This window comes from Hylobates moloch, unplaced genomic scaffold, assembly GCF_009828535.3.
Source record: "Hylobates moloch isolate HMO894 unplaced genomic scaffold, HMol_V3 SCAFFOLD_9, whole genome shotgun sequence".
NCBI classification, from domain to species: domain Eukaryota; kingdom Metazoa; phylum Chordata; class Mammalia; order Primates; family Hylobatidae; genus Hylobates; species Hylobates moloch.
This window is the reverse complement of record NW_026652284.1, coordinates 120878647-120894466: the sequence shown is the minus strand read 5'-3', so window position 1 is coordinate 120894466 and position 15820 is coordinate 120878647. Positions and strand designations below refer to the sequence as shown.

The 15820-nt window shown below is 52.3% G+C and overlaps 1 protein-coding gene across 4 annotated transcripts in view; it reads left to right on the top strand.

Annotated features, from left to right (window-relative positions):
* Positions 1 to 15820, top strand: part of AGO2 (argonaute RISC catalytic component 2) — a 117927-nt gene that overhangs the window by 61769 nt on the left and 40338 nt on the right. For all 4 annotated transcript variants that reach the window (XM_058443965.1, XM_058443963.1, XM_032760503.2 and 1 more), the window contains 3 exons: positions 2888 to 3008; positions 13502 to 13683; positions 15624 to 15760. In XM_058443965.1, coding sequence (XP_058299948.1) covers positions 2888 to 3008; positions 13502 to 13683; positions 15624 to 15760 — 440 coding nt within the window. The remainder of the gene's footprint in view (positions 1 to 2887; positions 3009 to 13501; positions 13684 to 15623; positions 15761 to 15820) is intronic.

Sequence of the window (15820 nt, the reverse complement as noted above, 5' to 3'; positions counted from 1 at the left end):
AGAAATTTTTGTCTATCCCAAGGTTTAGGGACATTTTTCTCTTATGTTTTCTTCTAGACATTTCTGTTTTAGCTTTTAGGGTTATAACCTGTTTCATGTTAATTAATTTTATAATGTTAAATACAACCTTTTGTTTCTGGTATCGACTGAACTTTGACATGATGATTTATTTTTGAACATGTTGCTAGATTCAGCTTGTTAATGTCTTGTTCCCGCCTCTGTTTGTAAGTGATTGGCCGTGATTTCGTAGTACTCTTCCTGTCCAGTTTCAACCTCAAGGTTTTGCTAGCCTCATGAAATGAGTCAGGGTGTGTGTGCCGTCTTACTCTGTTCAGGTCAAGTTTGAATTAGGCAAGAATGATTTGTTCTTTGAATGTGAGTAGAACCCACCTTCCCTTCCAGTGGAGCCATCTGCACCTCAGGTTGACTGTGCAGTCCTGGCCAGGGAGATGAAGTCCTCCGAAGGTTGGGGACCCTTTGTAATGTCTGGAGAGCGCGGAGGAATGAGCTGTCCTCTTGCGAGAGCTGCAGGCATCCCTTGTCTTGGGCAGCCCAGAGCAGGTCAGGGAGGTGCCAGGTGAGATTGTGCCCTGGCTGCCTGGTAGGCATGGCAGGGATGGATGCCGGGGCCATGCTGATGGCCCTCGGGCCTGTACCCTGCTGAGGCTGGATCTCCCAGCACTGTCAGAGGCGGGTGCAGCTTGGTGGAGCCCTCAAAGATGTCACTGAGAGGCTCTGGGCATCTGCCACAGGCACTCCCCAGACCGCAGGTGTTGAGGGCAGGGTAGCTGGATCCCTGAGACCCTCTTCCTGTGGCTGTTGGAGGTGGACCAAGCAAAGCCATTCTGAATAAGGAAAGCCCTCTGGGCCAGCTTGCCTTGACTTTCGGGAAAGGAATGGAAGGTGTTGGCAGATTCTTGCTTCCTGAGAGATGACCGAGGCTCTGCCCAAGAGAAAGACCATTCTAGCCACGCTCCAATCCCACCTTCCTTCAGAAGTCTGTCAGCGACTCCCCCGCCCCCACCTTCCCCTGCTGGTGGACTCATCTCTCCCTCTTTACCACATCCCCTGAGCTGGCATTTCCTGGTAAAAAAAACCGAGATCTTAAGCACCCCACGGGCCTCTGCATTTCCCTCACATGGGCCTTTGTGGGTAGGCAGGTACCCCAGCTCTTCATATTTGCACGTCATCAGGCGTGGTGTGCGAGGACAGGCATTTAGTGAGTTGGGTTAAATGCCTCAGAACCCCCATGAGCTGGGCACAGTGACTCATGCCGGTATTCCCAGCACTTTAGGAGGCAAAGGCGGAAGGATTGCCTGAGCCCAGGAGTTCGAGACCAGCCTGAGCAACATAAGGGAGGCCCCATCTCTACAAAAAAATTTAAAAATTAACTGGGCATAGTGGCCTGGGCATGTAGTTTCGGCTACTTGGGAGGCTGGGATGGGAGGATTGCTTCTGCCCAGGAGGTCAAGGCTGCAGTGAACAGTAATTGTGCCACTGTACTCCAGTGATAGAGTGAGACCCTGTCTCTAATAAAATAAGATAAACAACCACCTGAAATGCCAGGAGAGTGCTAGGCCAAGCTGGTCCCTCTTTGGAACAGAGCTCGAGGCCAGCAGGAGGTTTGCAGAGTGTGTTTCTGGAGGCCTCTCTGTCACGGTGGGGAAGTGGCGGTTGAGGGGTGGAGGGTGGGGGTCGTGGATCTCTGCTCATGGAACCCTGCAGAGCAGTTCCCTTGCATCTAGCAGGCTTCTGCCACTGGAATGCCTGAGCCCCCAACACCAAAACCCCAGTCCCTCCCAGCAGCAAGCATCTGTTTCATACCATGGCTCTGCAAGTGGGCTGAGGTTTGGCTGGGCCCCTGGATCAGGCTGGACCGGAGGGGCAGGAGCACCCAGGACTCATTCTTTTGGCAATCAGAGGAGCACACAAAGCCAAGCCAGTCTCACAAACCCCTGGACTGGGGCTGCAGAGCAAATCCTAGTGGCCACAGCAAGGCCCACAGCCGAGCTGAGCCACACCTGTCAGTCTGGGTGCACAGTGGGAAGCTGTGCAGAGGCATGGGTGCCTGACCCTACCTCCATGGAACACAAATGTCACAAGCTCTGTTCTTCTCGTCAGTGCCTTCACAGAGCTCCAGAGGTTCTGGAAGTGTCTGTCATCTGCTGTATGTGGCATATAAAGTACCCAGCCCGTATCAGGTTCTCCCGTGTTTCACTAAATGCACGAGCACAAACCCACTCATGGGTCTAGTTTGCTTCTTTGTAGAAGTTGGAAGTCATGTTGCCCAAAGGAGCCACAGGTCTTAACAAAATTGCCTTAAAAATAGCATCAGAGGGCCGGGTGCGGTGGCTCATGCCTGTAATCCCAGCATTTGGGAGGCCAAGGCGGGTGGATCACTTGAGGTCGGGAGTTCGAGACCAGCCCGGCCAACATGATGAAACCTTGTCTCTACTAAAAAAAAAAAAAAAAAAAAAAAATGCAAAAAATTAGCCAGATGTGGTGGCGGGCACCTGTAATCTCAGCTACTCGGGAGGCTGAGGCAGGAGAATCACTTGAACCCAGGAGGCGTAGATTGCAGTGAGCCGAGATCGTGCCACTGCACTCCAGCCCGGGCAACAAGAGCGAAACTCCGTCTCAAAAAAAAAAAAAAATTAGCCGGGCCTGGTGGCGTTAATCCCAGCTACTCGTGAGGTTAAGGGAGAATTGCTGGAACCCAGGAGGCAGAGGTTGCAGTGAGCCGAGATCACGCCATTGCACTCCAGCCTGGGCCACAAGAGCAAGACTCCATCTCAAAAAAAAAAAAAAAATAGCGTCAGAAAAATGTCCTTGTATGCCATTTTCTCCATTTTATTGACATTTTGCCCAACTTTTGTCTTTGTTTCAGGGAAATCGTGGAACACATGGTCCAGCACTTTAAAACACAGATCTTTGGGGATCGGAAGCCCGTGTTTGACGGCAGGAAGAATCTATACACAGCCATGCCCCTTCCGATTGGGAGGGACAAGGTAAGCTCCTCGGGGTGCCCTTGGTGGAGGAACGTACAGTGAAGTAAAGCTCACACGTGTTGTAAAGTCCGTCATGCCTGTTCTCATACACGAAACTATTTCACCGAGGAGGAGAGAGCAGCTTGCTGCCACATGCTTCGTCCTGAGATCCATAAAAACTACCTTCTGTGTATTGTGGCTTTCAGTGATGGGGGTTTAACTTGTCTAGGTCCAGACACGGATATCGAGAACTTGTTGAAACCACCAAACTTTAAGTAAAAAGTACACACACTAAACACAAGCCACAAACCACCGCCAGACAAGAGCCTAGAATAAGCACCAGTATTATAAATACCTACAGAGGCCAAGGCAGGAAGATGGCTTGAGCTGAGGAGTTCGAGGCTGAAGTGAGCTATCTCAGTGCACCACGAATTCCACCCTGGGCGACAGAATGAGACTCCATCTCCACAAGAATACCTATGGAAAATTACGTTCATATAGGGGTATGTGAGACAGAGACATAGCAGTGAGGCCCAGTTAACATTCTGCTCTAGCCAATGACTCATCTGAAATTAGAATGATGGTGATTAGTCAACCCGGAAGGAGCAGGTATATTAAAATGTCACCTTCATTTATTACCTTTAGCCTTATCATGGCTTTATTTAAAAAGTAATAAAATTTCTGCCCAGAAGTTGTCACTTCTTGAGAATATCTTTCAACAAATGTGCTGCTGCAGAGTGATATGGGTGTTATTTGTAAGTAGAAGGAGAGCAGAAACCCGGCTCAGAAATAATCTTTACAGGTCGGGCGCGGTGGCTCACGCCTGTAACCCCAGCACTTTGGGAGGCCGAGGTGGGAGGATCATAAGATCAGGAGTTCGAGACCAGCCTGGCCAGTATGGTGAAACCCTGTCTCTGCTAAAAATATAAAAATTAGCCAGTCGCCTGTAATCCCAACTACTCGGGAGACTAAGGCAGGAAAATCTCTTGAACCTAGGAGGCGAAGGTTGTGGTGAGCTGAGATCGCGCCACCGCACCCCAGCCTGGGTAACAGAGTGAGACTCAGTCTCAAAAAAATAAAAAATAAAAAATAATCTTTACACATACTTTAAGAAGCAAACACATCAGAAACCAGGAGTTTAACAACTATGAGAATGAAAGGCTGATTCCCTCTGGGAGCAACATACACAGTTTGCTTTTTAAACCCTGAGTTCCTGAGAAGGAAGCCAGGTCCGTGTGCAAAGGGTCTCAAGTTGCTGTCAGGGATGTCTGTTTTAGTGGGAGAGCAAGGGGCCTGCAAGCAGCTCCCTCTACAGATGTTCAGTCTTCTTCCTTTTGCTTTTGAGACAGGGTCTGGCTCTGTCGCCCAGGCTGGAAAGCAGTGGTGCAATCATGCTCGCTGTAGCCTTCAATTCCCAGGCTCAAGCGATCCTCCCACCTCAGCCTCCAGAGTGGCTAGTTTTTCATTTTGATGATAATCTTGAAATGAATAAGCTCCTTTCAGCCTTTCTGGATGGTCAGCAGGGCCCAGCAATCTCAGTGCCCAGTGATGCTTCTCCACGTTATCGCGCTCTGAGGAGGGGAGAATGTGCTGTGACCGAGCAGAGGCCGAGTTACAATATAGGGCTCTGCATAAAGCGATCTCATGGTTCTAAGAGAGGACAGTGGTCTGTGCATTGTCACTGCCAGCCCAGGGTGATAGACATTGGTTTTCCCAATAGGAGCGAGTCCTAGACCAAATGCACCTCAGTCAAGCATGATCACCCCTTGCAAACTAGTGTGCTGTGGCACTGAAATGTAGTCATTTTAAAGTTCTGTGCTTAATTTGCATTTGTTTTCACTTAAAGTTTTATAAGAAAGAAAAGCATAAGGAGTTTGTACACAGTTTTGTCTGTACATATTTATATTTACACACAAGGCGGGCATCAGGGTAGTTTTTCTGAAAAGGGGCTGAGGGAGTCTATATGGTATTTGATATTTAAATTTGAGACCTGTCATTGTGGAAATTAACTGCACATACACTCTGGGGTAAAACTAGATATGGGTGTGAGGCCTGGCTCCACCCTTCCTGTGGTGGGACCTGGGGCACCTCAATTGGCCAAGCCTCAACTGCCTCACCTATAAAACGGAGAGATGGCAATAAAAGCTACTTCCCAGTGGCTTTGTGAGAGTTCAATGAGCATGTACATCCCTGTCCGGTGCCTGTGCCCCACGGCCCCGGGTAGTGCATCTCCCACCGGCCCTGGCCAGTGCCCGTGCTGCTGGCCCCATGCCACACATCGAGTAGCGAGGGTTTAAAATTCTTTGTTTAAGGCTAGGTGCAGTGGCTCATGCCTGTAATCCCTGTAATTTGGGAGGCCAGGCAGGTGGATCACTTGAGGCCAGGAGTACGAGACCAGCCTGGCCAACATGACTAAATCCCGTCTCTACTAAAAATACAAAAAAAATTAGCCAAGCATAGTGGCACACGCCTGCAGTCACAGCTGCTTGGGAGGCTGAAGCATGAGAATCACTCGAACCCGAGAGGCAGAGGTTGCAGTGAGCCAGGGTCACAGCATTGCACTCCAGCCTTGGGCAACAAGGGCAAAACTCCATCTCAAAAAAAAAAAGGAAAAAAGAAAAGCTCGTGTCCCAGAAAGCATAGAGAACCTACTCAAAGCCACTGTGTTCGGTTAGCATGGGGGTTCCCCGGCTGCAGACCACGCTCCTCCCACTGGTTTGGGGGTTCTGTAGGATCTCTGCAGGGTGCAGAAATTAACCTTCTGTGTGAGAGCCTGTGTAAGGAGGTGTCCCCACGTCCATCTTCTCGCATTGTGTCCCAGTGTCGTCTTTGGGTTTTGTCTTTTTTCTGTGAAGTACTTTTTCGTGCCTCACTCGTGGTAAGAGTGGAATCGTTCTGGTGCTCCATTACCCTGGAGGCTTGTGGGGACTCTGGCTGCTCTGGCCCAGGCCTCTGCACAGAGGGTCCGTGTCACATCGCCCTTACACACGAAGCTCCTAAATCTCCTACTGCAATGTTAGCCTGCCTGCCTTCATCCCAGCCCCTGCGTGGAAAGAGAGACGAGTTCTCCCAGGCCTGAGAGACACTGGGACCACCCAGCCTCACTCCTTCACCTCCCAGAACTGGAGGTGGAGACACAGGAAACTATACAAGTTGATGGGCATTTTGGGTTGAACTCCTGGGTTCTTCTTTGAAGGCATGATTTGTGTCGTCTGTTCTTTTTGGCTCTGGGTCCAGCTCCATGCCTCCCCTTGTCAGGACCCGTGGAAGGTCTGCAGCTCCCTGGAGCTTCTCTGCTCAGTTGAGTAGAAAATTTAGAAAGGTGGCCAGAAGGAGCACCATTTAGGAACATAGGGAGACAACTATAAACTCCCTAAATAACAAAAGACAAGTGGCATTGGCCTAGAAGGGATTTGGCTGGTGGAAGATGAACCTGAGAATTTATTCCCACATCTCACTGAATGATCGAATTGAACGTCTGGGTTGACACGGTCTAGGAGTGGTGGTGGACAGCACCAGTGTCTCCTTCCCAGAAGGAAGTTAGGGCAGACCCACAGCTCAGATCAATAGCAGACCCTGCCTGGAAGCAGCATACCGTGGGAGAAGACAGCCACGTATGGAGTTCACTGTTGAAGGAGATGGTAGTTCGGCCCTCCTGCCTGTCCGCCTGTCTGCCCAGCTCAGCCATGCTGTGGCCATGGGAGTGCCTGGCTGTTGCCAGCTGACCTGGGATGGGGGTGTCTGGCAGCAAGGGAGGCCAAGGGCTCCCGAGGCAGTGAAGCTTCTGCACCTGAAGGCTTGGGGAGAGAAGGCGGGGGGGGTGAGGAGAGGCCTAGGAAGCCATGGGGGGCTCCGCTTGGGCAGTGTGCGGCAGGGAGCCTGCTCAGCCTGGGCCTGGCGCAAGCATCTTTGGGGCTGACCTGCTACCTCTCAGGGCCAAGGGTCCCCTCGAGCGAGCCAGGTGCTTTGACCCGAGCCCACCCCAGTACAAGCTGGTCAGGAGGTGGTGCCTAGCCCTAACTGAGCAGCCACTCCCTGTACCTGCTCTGTCATCTGCCAGGTGACTTTGAATTCCCACTACACTTTGCAGACATGATGGGTGGGACTGGTTTTGGTGCTGAGGTCTTTTGGGGGTCAGTGATCTGCCTTTCGAGAGCTGCTGCCCTGCAGAGTCACAGGATGCCTTTAGACCTCAGCGCCTGGCACATTTCAACAAGATGTGAACTGCACGGCCCCTTCTGGGAGGGGCATGTGGCTCGCAGCCTGGCAGCTGTCTCTCGGCCTGGGCTCGGCAGGCATAGTGGGTGTGGTCGCTCTTCCTGCCGCCCCAGGGAGGCCCCGTCCAGGTCGGGATCCTCGTGGCCAGCCAGACATGCCACGCCTGCAGTGCCTCCCTCACTCCCTCCTGAGCGGCAGTGGACAGGGAGGCCGTGGGGCTCAGCCAGGGCCATAGCCAAGCTTAGTGCAGGAACAGCCTTTTGAAAGGCAGCTGCGCCTCTGTGCCTTTTCCCTGGCTTCATACACAGTTTCTTTGTGCTCTCTCTTTTTTTTTTTTTTTTTTTCTTTTTCAGACAGGGTCTCACTCTGTCACCCAGGCTAGGGTGCAGTGGCACAATGTCAGCTCACTGTAACCTCCACCTCCCAGGCTCAAGTGAGCCTCCTATCTCAGCCTTCTGAGTAGCTGGGACTACAGGCATGTGCCACCATGCCCGGCTAATTTTCTTTTTTTTTTTTTTTTTTTTTTTGTATTTTTAATAGAGACGGGGTTTCACCATGTTGGTTAGGCTGGTCTCGAACTCCTGACCTTGTGATCCGCCTGCCTCGGCCTCCCAAAGTGCTGGGATTACAGGTGTGAGCCACTGTGCCCGGCCACTAATTTTCTTTTTATAGAAACAGAGTTTTGCCACATTGCCCAGGCTGATCTGCAACTCCTGAGCTCAAGCTATCCAGCCCGTCTCGGCCTCCCATGGTACTGGGATTACAGGCGTGAGCCCCGGGCTGGCCTCTTTGCGTTCTTTAGAGTGCTGTTTTCCCTTTGTTGCTGAGTTGTGTGACGACCCAAAACAGGAATCACCCCATGACACTTCTCTCGCCCTGAGGTTTCCGGACAAGGAGGCCAGCCTGCGGGTTTGGCTGGTCTGGGGAGATTGGATGTCACAGCTGCCTCGCCGTGCTCCAGGCCTTGGATCGAGTCCTGGGCTGACATTTTCTATTATCCATGTTCAGAGAAAGGCAGTTGGGCCACTCCCAGATTGTAGCGCTGCAACACCATTGGCACCAGTGCCCTGTGAGGTGGGTGGGGCCACCTGCTTGTCCCCTTGTGTGCAGGAGGCCAACGGAGCCATCTGCCTGAGGTCAGAACACAGGAGGCAGCAGCGCTGGGAGTGACCTTCAGATGTTGTGTCACTGGGACCGAGTGCTTTGGGTTGTTCAGAGGCGGCAGTGTCTCGGGTGTGGACCACCTGCTGCTGGCAGCCCAGACGCACACAGGGCCTGTCCCTTGGAGAGCCGTGTGCCTCCTGCCCTCGTGGCGTGACGGCCGTCATAAAATCTCCATGCAGCCCTAAGCTGCCGCACATGAGCACCAGCCAGCCACTGTGGACGCGGGATGGACAGACAGTTACAGAGCCCAGGGTGACTCTGCTGTCCTTTCTCTGTGGGCCAAGCGGAGGCTGGACTGCAATACATTTACAAATTCGAGTGTATTTTGCCGTGGGAAAATAGACCCCTTGGAATTGCCCCTCGGTTTTGACTACAGAGGTTTTTGAAGGGTGGCGTTGACAGGTATCCGATCCGTGCCAGGGCACAGCTCTGTAGGCCAGACGCCGAGTGTTGTTGCTGCAGATGTGCTCGGGCCTAAAGTACCTCCTGGCCGGGGCGTGTGTGAGCTGGAAATGCACGCACTGTCCCACTCCCAAGCTCACTCCACCTGCACGCTGTGACCTGGGTGTGCTGTTTCTGGACAAGGGGAATGGCACTCCCTTCTCAGCGACCGGCTACTCCTGTTGGGACCCGGTAGCTGCCAGTCCGTACTGGAATCGTCCCCCCATGCCCAGCCAAGCCACTGGTCCTGGGCCCATAGAGACTCTGTCTCCCTTTCTGGAGTCAGACAGTTTGACGGGGGCACTCACCCCTCTGCTTCCTGCCGCATGGCCCGGGGCACCTCAGTCAGCCCCTCCAGATCTGTTTCTTTAACCAACAGTGCAGGACTCCTTCCCCCGCAAAAAAAGAAAGTAAAGGGGAGAACCAGTGAGTGCAGGAATGCCTGCCATGTTGCCAGTGTTATGCCAAATGTGCATTTTCAGTTACTGTTACTTGTGTATGACTTATTTAGAATTTTATTATGAAGTAGCACTAATGAAAAAGAAATATATATGCAGTTGACCTTTGAACAACAAAAAGGTTAGTGGTGCTGTATTAGTCAATTTTCATGCTGCTGGTAAAGACATACCCAAGACTGGGCAATTTACAAAAGAAAAAGGTTTAATTGGACTTACAGTTCCATGTGGCTAGGGAAGCATTGCAGTCATGGCAGAGGGCAAAAGGCACTTCTTACATGGCGGGCGGCAAGAAAGAATGAGGAAGAAGCAAAAGCAGAAACCCCTGATAAACCAATTGGATCACTGTCACAAGAATAGCACGGGAAAGGCCAGGTGCAGTGGCTCATGCCTGTAATCCCAGCACTTTGGGAGGCCGAGGCAGGTGGGTCATGAGGTCAGGAGATCGAGACCATCCTGGCTAATGCGGTGAAACTCCGGCTCTACTGAAAAATACAAAAAATTAGCCGGGCGTGGTGGCGGGCGCCTGTAGTCCCAGCTACTTGGGAGGCTGAGGAAGGAGAATGGTGTGAACCCGGGAGGTGGAGCTTGCAGTGAGCTGAGATTGCACCACTGCAATCTCGACAATCCACTGCAATCCAGCCTGGGCGACAGAGCAAGACTCCATTTTCGAAAAAAAAAGAATAGCATGGGAAAGACCAGCCCCCATGATTCAGTCACCTTCCTGGGTTCCTACCACAACATGTGGGAATTCTAGGAGATACAATTCAAGTTGAGATTTGGATGGGGACATAGCCAAACATATCAGGTGCTGTTTCCCCATACAGTCAAAAATTCATTCATAACCTTGTTTTTTTTTTTGAAACAATTTCTCTGTTGTCCAGGCTGGAGAGCAGTGGCACAATCACAGTCACTATAGTCTTGACTTCCCCGGGCTCAAGCAGTCCTCCTATCTCAGCCTCCTGAGTAGCTGGGAGCACAGAGATGGGGTCTCCCTATATTGCCTAGGCTGGTCTCCAACTCCTGGACTCAAACTATCCTCCCACCTCAGCCACCCAAAGAGCTGGATTATAGGCGTGAACCACTTGCACCTAGCTAGGTATAACTTTTGACTCCCCCAAAACTTAAACTACTACTGATAGCCTATTGTTGACCAGAAGCCTTACCAATAACATAAACTGTAAATTAACGCATATTTTATATGTTACATGTATTATATAGTTTATTCTTCTTCTTTTTTTTTTTTTTTTTTTTTTTTGAGACAGAGTCTCACTCTGATGCCCAGGGCTGGAGTGCAGTGGTGCTATCTTGGCTCACTGCAACCTTCACCTCCTGGGTTCAAATGATTCTCCTGTGTCAGCCTCCCAGGTAGCTGGGATTACAGGCGCCCATGACCACACCTGGCTAATTTTTTTTGTGTTTTGGTTTTTGGTTTTTAGGTTTTTTTTTTTTTGAGACGAAGTCTCGCTCTGTCGCCCAGGCTGGAGTGCAGTGGCGCGATCTCGGCTCACTGCAAGCTCCGCCTCCCGGGTTCACACCATTCTCCTGCCTCAGCCTCCCGAGGAGCTGGGACTACAGGCGCCCACCACCACGCCTGGCTAATTTTTTGTATTTTTAGTAGAGATGGGATTTCACCATGTTAGCCAGGATGGTCTCGATCTCCTGACCTCATGATCCCCCCACCTCGGCCTCCCAAAGTGCTGGGATTACAGGTGTGAGCCACTGTGCCTGGCTTTTGTTTTGTTTTGTTGGTTTTTTTTGAGATAGAGTTTAATTCTTGTCGCCCAGGCTGGAGTATGGTATGATCTCGGCTCACTGCAACCTCTGCCTCTTGGGTTTAAGCAATTCTCCTGCCCCAGCCTCCCAAGTAGCTGGGATTATAGGCACGTGCCGCCATGCCCAGCTAGTTTTTTTGTAATTTTAGTAAAGACAAGGTTTCACTATGGGCCGGGGTGGTCTCGAACTCCTGACCTCGTGATCCACCCACCTCGGCCTCCCAAAGTGCTGGGATTATAGGTGTGAGCCACCACGCCCAGCTGATCTTGTTCCTTTTTATGGCTGCATATTATTCCACAGTGTATGATATGGTTACAGCTAGTTTTTGTATTTTTAGTAGAGATGGGGTTTTGCCACATTGGCCAGGCTGGTCTTGAACTCCTGACCTTAGGTGATCCATCTGCCTCAGCCTCCCAAAGTGCTGGGATTACTGCCTGGCCCTATATAGTTTATTCTTACATTCTTAAGCTGGAGAAAAGTTATTTAAGAAATCATAAGGTAAAGAAAATATGTCTACTTTTCATTAAGTGGAAGTGGATTATTATAAAGGATCCCCTCTGTCTTCATTGCTGAGGAGAGAAAGGAGGAGCTTGGTCTCGCTGTCTCGGGGTAGCAGAGGCTGAAGGAAATCCATATATAACTCCACTTGCGTAGTTCCAACCCGTGTTGTGCAAGGGCCAGCTATGTACATATATTTAAAGAGTGGTATTAAACCACATCCTGTACCCCCCACCCAGGCCCAGCTGTTCCCTCCTCCCACCCTGAAATCTCCCATGGGCCAAGCCTTGATTGCGTCCCCCCACCGCCACCCCCTCTGCTGTCCTGATGAGTTGAGTGAAGCTGGTCCTTCCCTCTGTTGGTTTCCTCAGCTGTGCTGCGTCCCCTGTGCGTGTGGCTGTGGCGTCCGGAAGGAATTGTGCTGCGGCGCCCTTCTGTGGCTTGCTGCTTTTCTTGCTATTCGATGTTTGAAGTCCATCTGGCTGGAAGGATTCGCTTCTTTTTCCCCGCCCTCATCTTTCGCAGATGGTCCTCAGGGCACGACCAGTTTGGGGCCGTCGGGCACGACAGTGCTCTGAGTGCTCGTGGGCATCTGCCAGAGCCACCCCAGGCCCAGGTGGAAAGGGTGTATACCTGGGACCCAGGTGTGCAGGTGACATCTGCAGAGTCTGCTCGTTGCTCCGTGAGGTTCAAACAAGGTGTGGCAAGAGGCCAGGCCCTGGGCGATAAGGATGAGCAGATGGGATTCGGGCATGGGCATGGTGGGCAGTGAGCAAATGTGCCTGGTGCCACCAAACAGCATGGGGCCTGGGCATGCCGGCAAGCTGGGGTTTGTGGTCCTGAATCAGGGTGGGCACCTCAGGTGCATGGAGCAGAGGCAGCAGGCCCTGGGCAGGGTAGGAGAGGCCGGTGTTGAAGACCTGGGACCCTGGCGTCACACATGGAGTGGGAAGGCCTTCGGGGTCCAAATCCCATCTCTGCCCTTTCATGGCTTTAGGGCCTTGGGCTGTTTTTTTGATTCTGGGTTTCTGTGGTTTCCTGTATAAAAAGTGGTGAGTCGGCCAGGCACAGTGGCTCACGCATGTACTCCCAGCACTTTGAGAGGCCAAGGTGGGAGGATCCCTTGAGCCCAGGAGTTCAAGACCAGCACAGGTAACATGGTGAAACTCCATCTCTACAAAATTAAAAATTAAAAAATTAGCTGAGTTTGGTGGCGTGTGCCTGTAGTTCCAGCTACTTGGAAGGCCAAGGTGAGAGGATCCCTTGAGCCTAAGAGGTCAAGGTCGAAGTGAGCCAATATTGCACCACTGCACTCCAGCCTGGGCCACAGTGAGACCCTGTCTCAACAAAAGTGGCGAATGAATTTTCCCTTGCTGGGGTCATTGGGCATGTGAGGATAATGTATATACCATCCATAACCTGTCACATCGGTGTTCCTCAGACACTGGGAAGCATTATCAGCAAATAGCGAAGTTGCTTCACACATCACCTGAGTGGGCTCATGTGTGTCCACATATTTGGAGGTATGGGGGCCAGATTGCGATTTAACTGTGGGTTCTGAGTAGCAGAGTGGGGTTTGCAGGTGATGGCAGCATGATCTGGCGTTAGGTGCAACCCATAGGTGAGGGAAGGGGTGATTCAGAGACTGGGGAGGAGAGAGGTAGTGAGTTCATTGTTTGGGGGTGAAACAAGAGGATACGTTTTCGACCACTGTCAGTACACCAGCCACTGCCACATGTGGCTCTGTACATTTAAATTCATCAAAAGTAAGTGAGTAAAGTTTAAAATTCAGTTCCTTGGTCATATTTCAAGTGCTCCATAGCACATGTGGCTGGTGGTTGGCTAGAGGCCTGGGCGGGGACTTCCTCACCCAGGAGTGTCTGGAAGCCAACCACTGCCAGGCTGCGTCCTCCCTGGGGCTTCGCAGGAGGGAGTGACCTTGTGTGCCTTGGATCCTCGCAGGTGGAGCTGGAGGTCACGCTGCCAGGAGAAGGCAAGGATCGCATCTTCAAGGTGTCCATCAAGTGGGTGTCCTGCGTGAGCTTGCAGGCGTTACACGATGCACTTTCAGGGCGGCTGCCCAGCGTCCCTTTTGAGACGATCCAGGCCCTGGACGTGGTCATGAGGCACTTGCCATCCATGAGGTGAGGGTGCCACATGGGACCAAGGGCAGGGGAATCCCCTGCGGCTCCGAGGGCCCCCCGCAGGGTCTGAAATCTGTCCGAGGAACGGCTCATTCTCGGAGCCAGGGTGGGAATGGTCACGTGGGTTTTCTGTGATGAAGATAACACAGATGGTGCTAAGGTGGAAACAGTGTTAATATAAACATAAGTCACCAGCATTCTTGGCCTGGCCCGGAACGGTGGCCCCCCTATTTGTGTGCACGTTGGTGCCTTCGTGTTCCACGCAGCCCTCTGCGCCCAGCACTTTTCTGCTCCTCTCTTGCCCTTTGGACTCGTGATAGGAGAGTAATGCTGTGTTCCCAGTTTCGTGCTGCACGCATGTCTGCAACTCCAGGGACCGTCACTGCTGCTTTTTGTGACTGTTGGGGACGTCCTTATTCTCAGGATGACTCTTTTACCACAAATTGCCACACTTGCGATTGCTGGGAGAGGGTGTACGAGAACAGTTTAAGGGCTCACAAGCTGCCCAGTTGCTGGGCAGAGGGTTGCACTAATTTCCTGAGTGGCCTGCTGTTGGAGGAGCAAGGCCAGCTCAGCACGTCAGCCCTCAGGACACCTGCCCTCACACTGGTGCCTGGGAACAATTTGAGTTTTCAGGTTTCATCTCTTTCGAACCAAAGCCTAAACCGAAACAAACCCCACAGTGACAAACCCCAGGACTGACCAAAGCTTTAAGATTCCAGGAGAGAGTTGGGGCTTCCCTCATAGAAGAGAAGGTGCTTTGAGGCCATGTGTAAGATTTTTAGAAGGGACCATGGGGTTCTCAGTCTTCAGTCATGAGAGGAGGTGACCAAATACAAGACAGGCTGTCACTCCCAGCAGGAACACCTTCCCCCCGTGTGATCTGTCTCTGCTTTGAACTATCGGTGGAGGAAGGTCGTAGATACGTGGAGAAACAGTCTAGAAGAATGGTTGCCAAAATGGCATCTACCTTTTTAATAGAGTTGCAGAAATGACTGTGGTTCTTTTCTGAATTCCTTTGGGTTACTTACATTAATTTTATAATCAGGGAGGAAACTGCTATTTTCATTTTGGGAAAAGAAGAGCAGTAGAGGCGGGATTATTAGCACGTCTCAAGTGGAAAGTGAAAGGGCGGTGTGGGTGGTTGGGTCAGCGCAGCCCACAAGTAGGGAGCATCGAGGCTCACAGCGTGTTTTCCCTTCAGAATCATTAGTGACGGTGCCTCCCGGGCCACCAGACCCCACGGTGCCCGTGCAGCAGGTGAGGCTGCTGTGCTGGAGAATGTGTCTGCTTCAGTCGAGTAGCTCCAGCCGGGTCAGCACAGCATCCCTAGCAGGCCCGGAAGAGGTTGTGAAGCCCTCACGCTGGCCCTTCCACCTCCTACGGGGGAGCCCACGGCGGGCAGCTCTGGGTCCTCGGAGCCTAGCTGGGGAGCCCATGACTAAAGGAGCCGGCAGATGCTGGGTCATGCGTAGACAGCCACCGGCCAAAAGCGACACGTCTCCCCACGGCTGGGGGCTGGGCCTGGCTGGGGCTGGCATTTGGCAGGTGCCCACTTCCATCTGCGCTTGGGGACACAGGCCCTGAGAGGTGAAGAGTAGACCGTGAGGACAGTAAGGCGAGGCAAAGCCAGGACAGGGAGCCTGGGCCAGAAACATGCCAGGTCCTGGGGGGTTGTGATCCACCTGTGCAGTGTGTTTAAACATCTTTCACCGTCCCACAGTGAGGCCATGGGTCCCCCAGCCTGCTGCTGTCACAGCGTCCCGCACAGCAGGCCATGCACACAGGCTGGAGTGCCGTGTGGTAAACGCGGATTTAAAAGGAGGGGAAACGGGACTCTGATGAGGGTGTGGTGGGCGCAGACGAAGCCTACCCAGAGGTGGCTGTTCCTTCTGGAAGACGCATCTGACGGGAGGTGGGGTGGGGTCTCTTGGTTCCAGGTACACCCCCGTGGGCCGCTCCTTCTTCACCGCGTCCGAGGGCTGCTCCAACCCTCTTGGCGGGGGCCGAGAAGTGTGGTTTGGCTTCCATCAGTCCGTCCGGCCTTCTCTCTGGAAAATGATGCTGAATATTGATGGTGAGCAGCGCCCTGGGGTCTTCACTGCAGGGCAGGGTGGGGCATGGGCTGGGGGGTCAG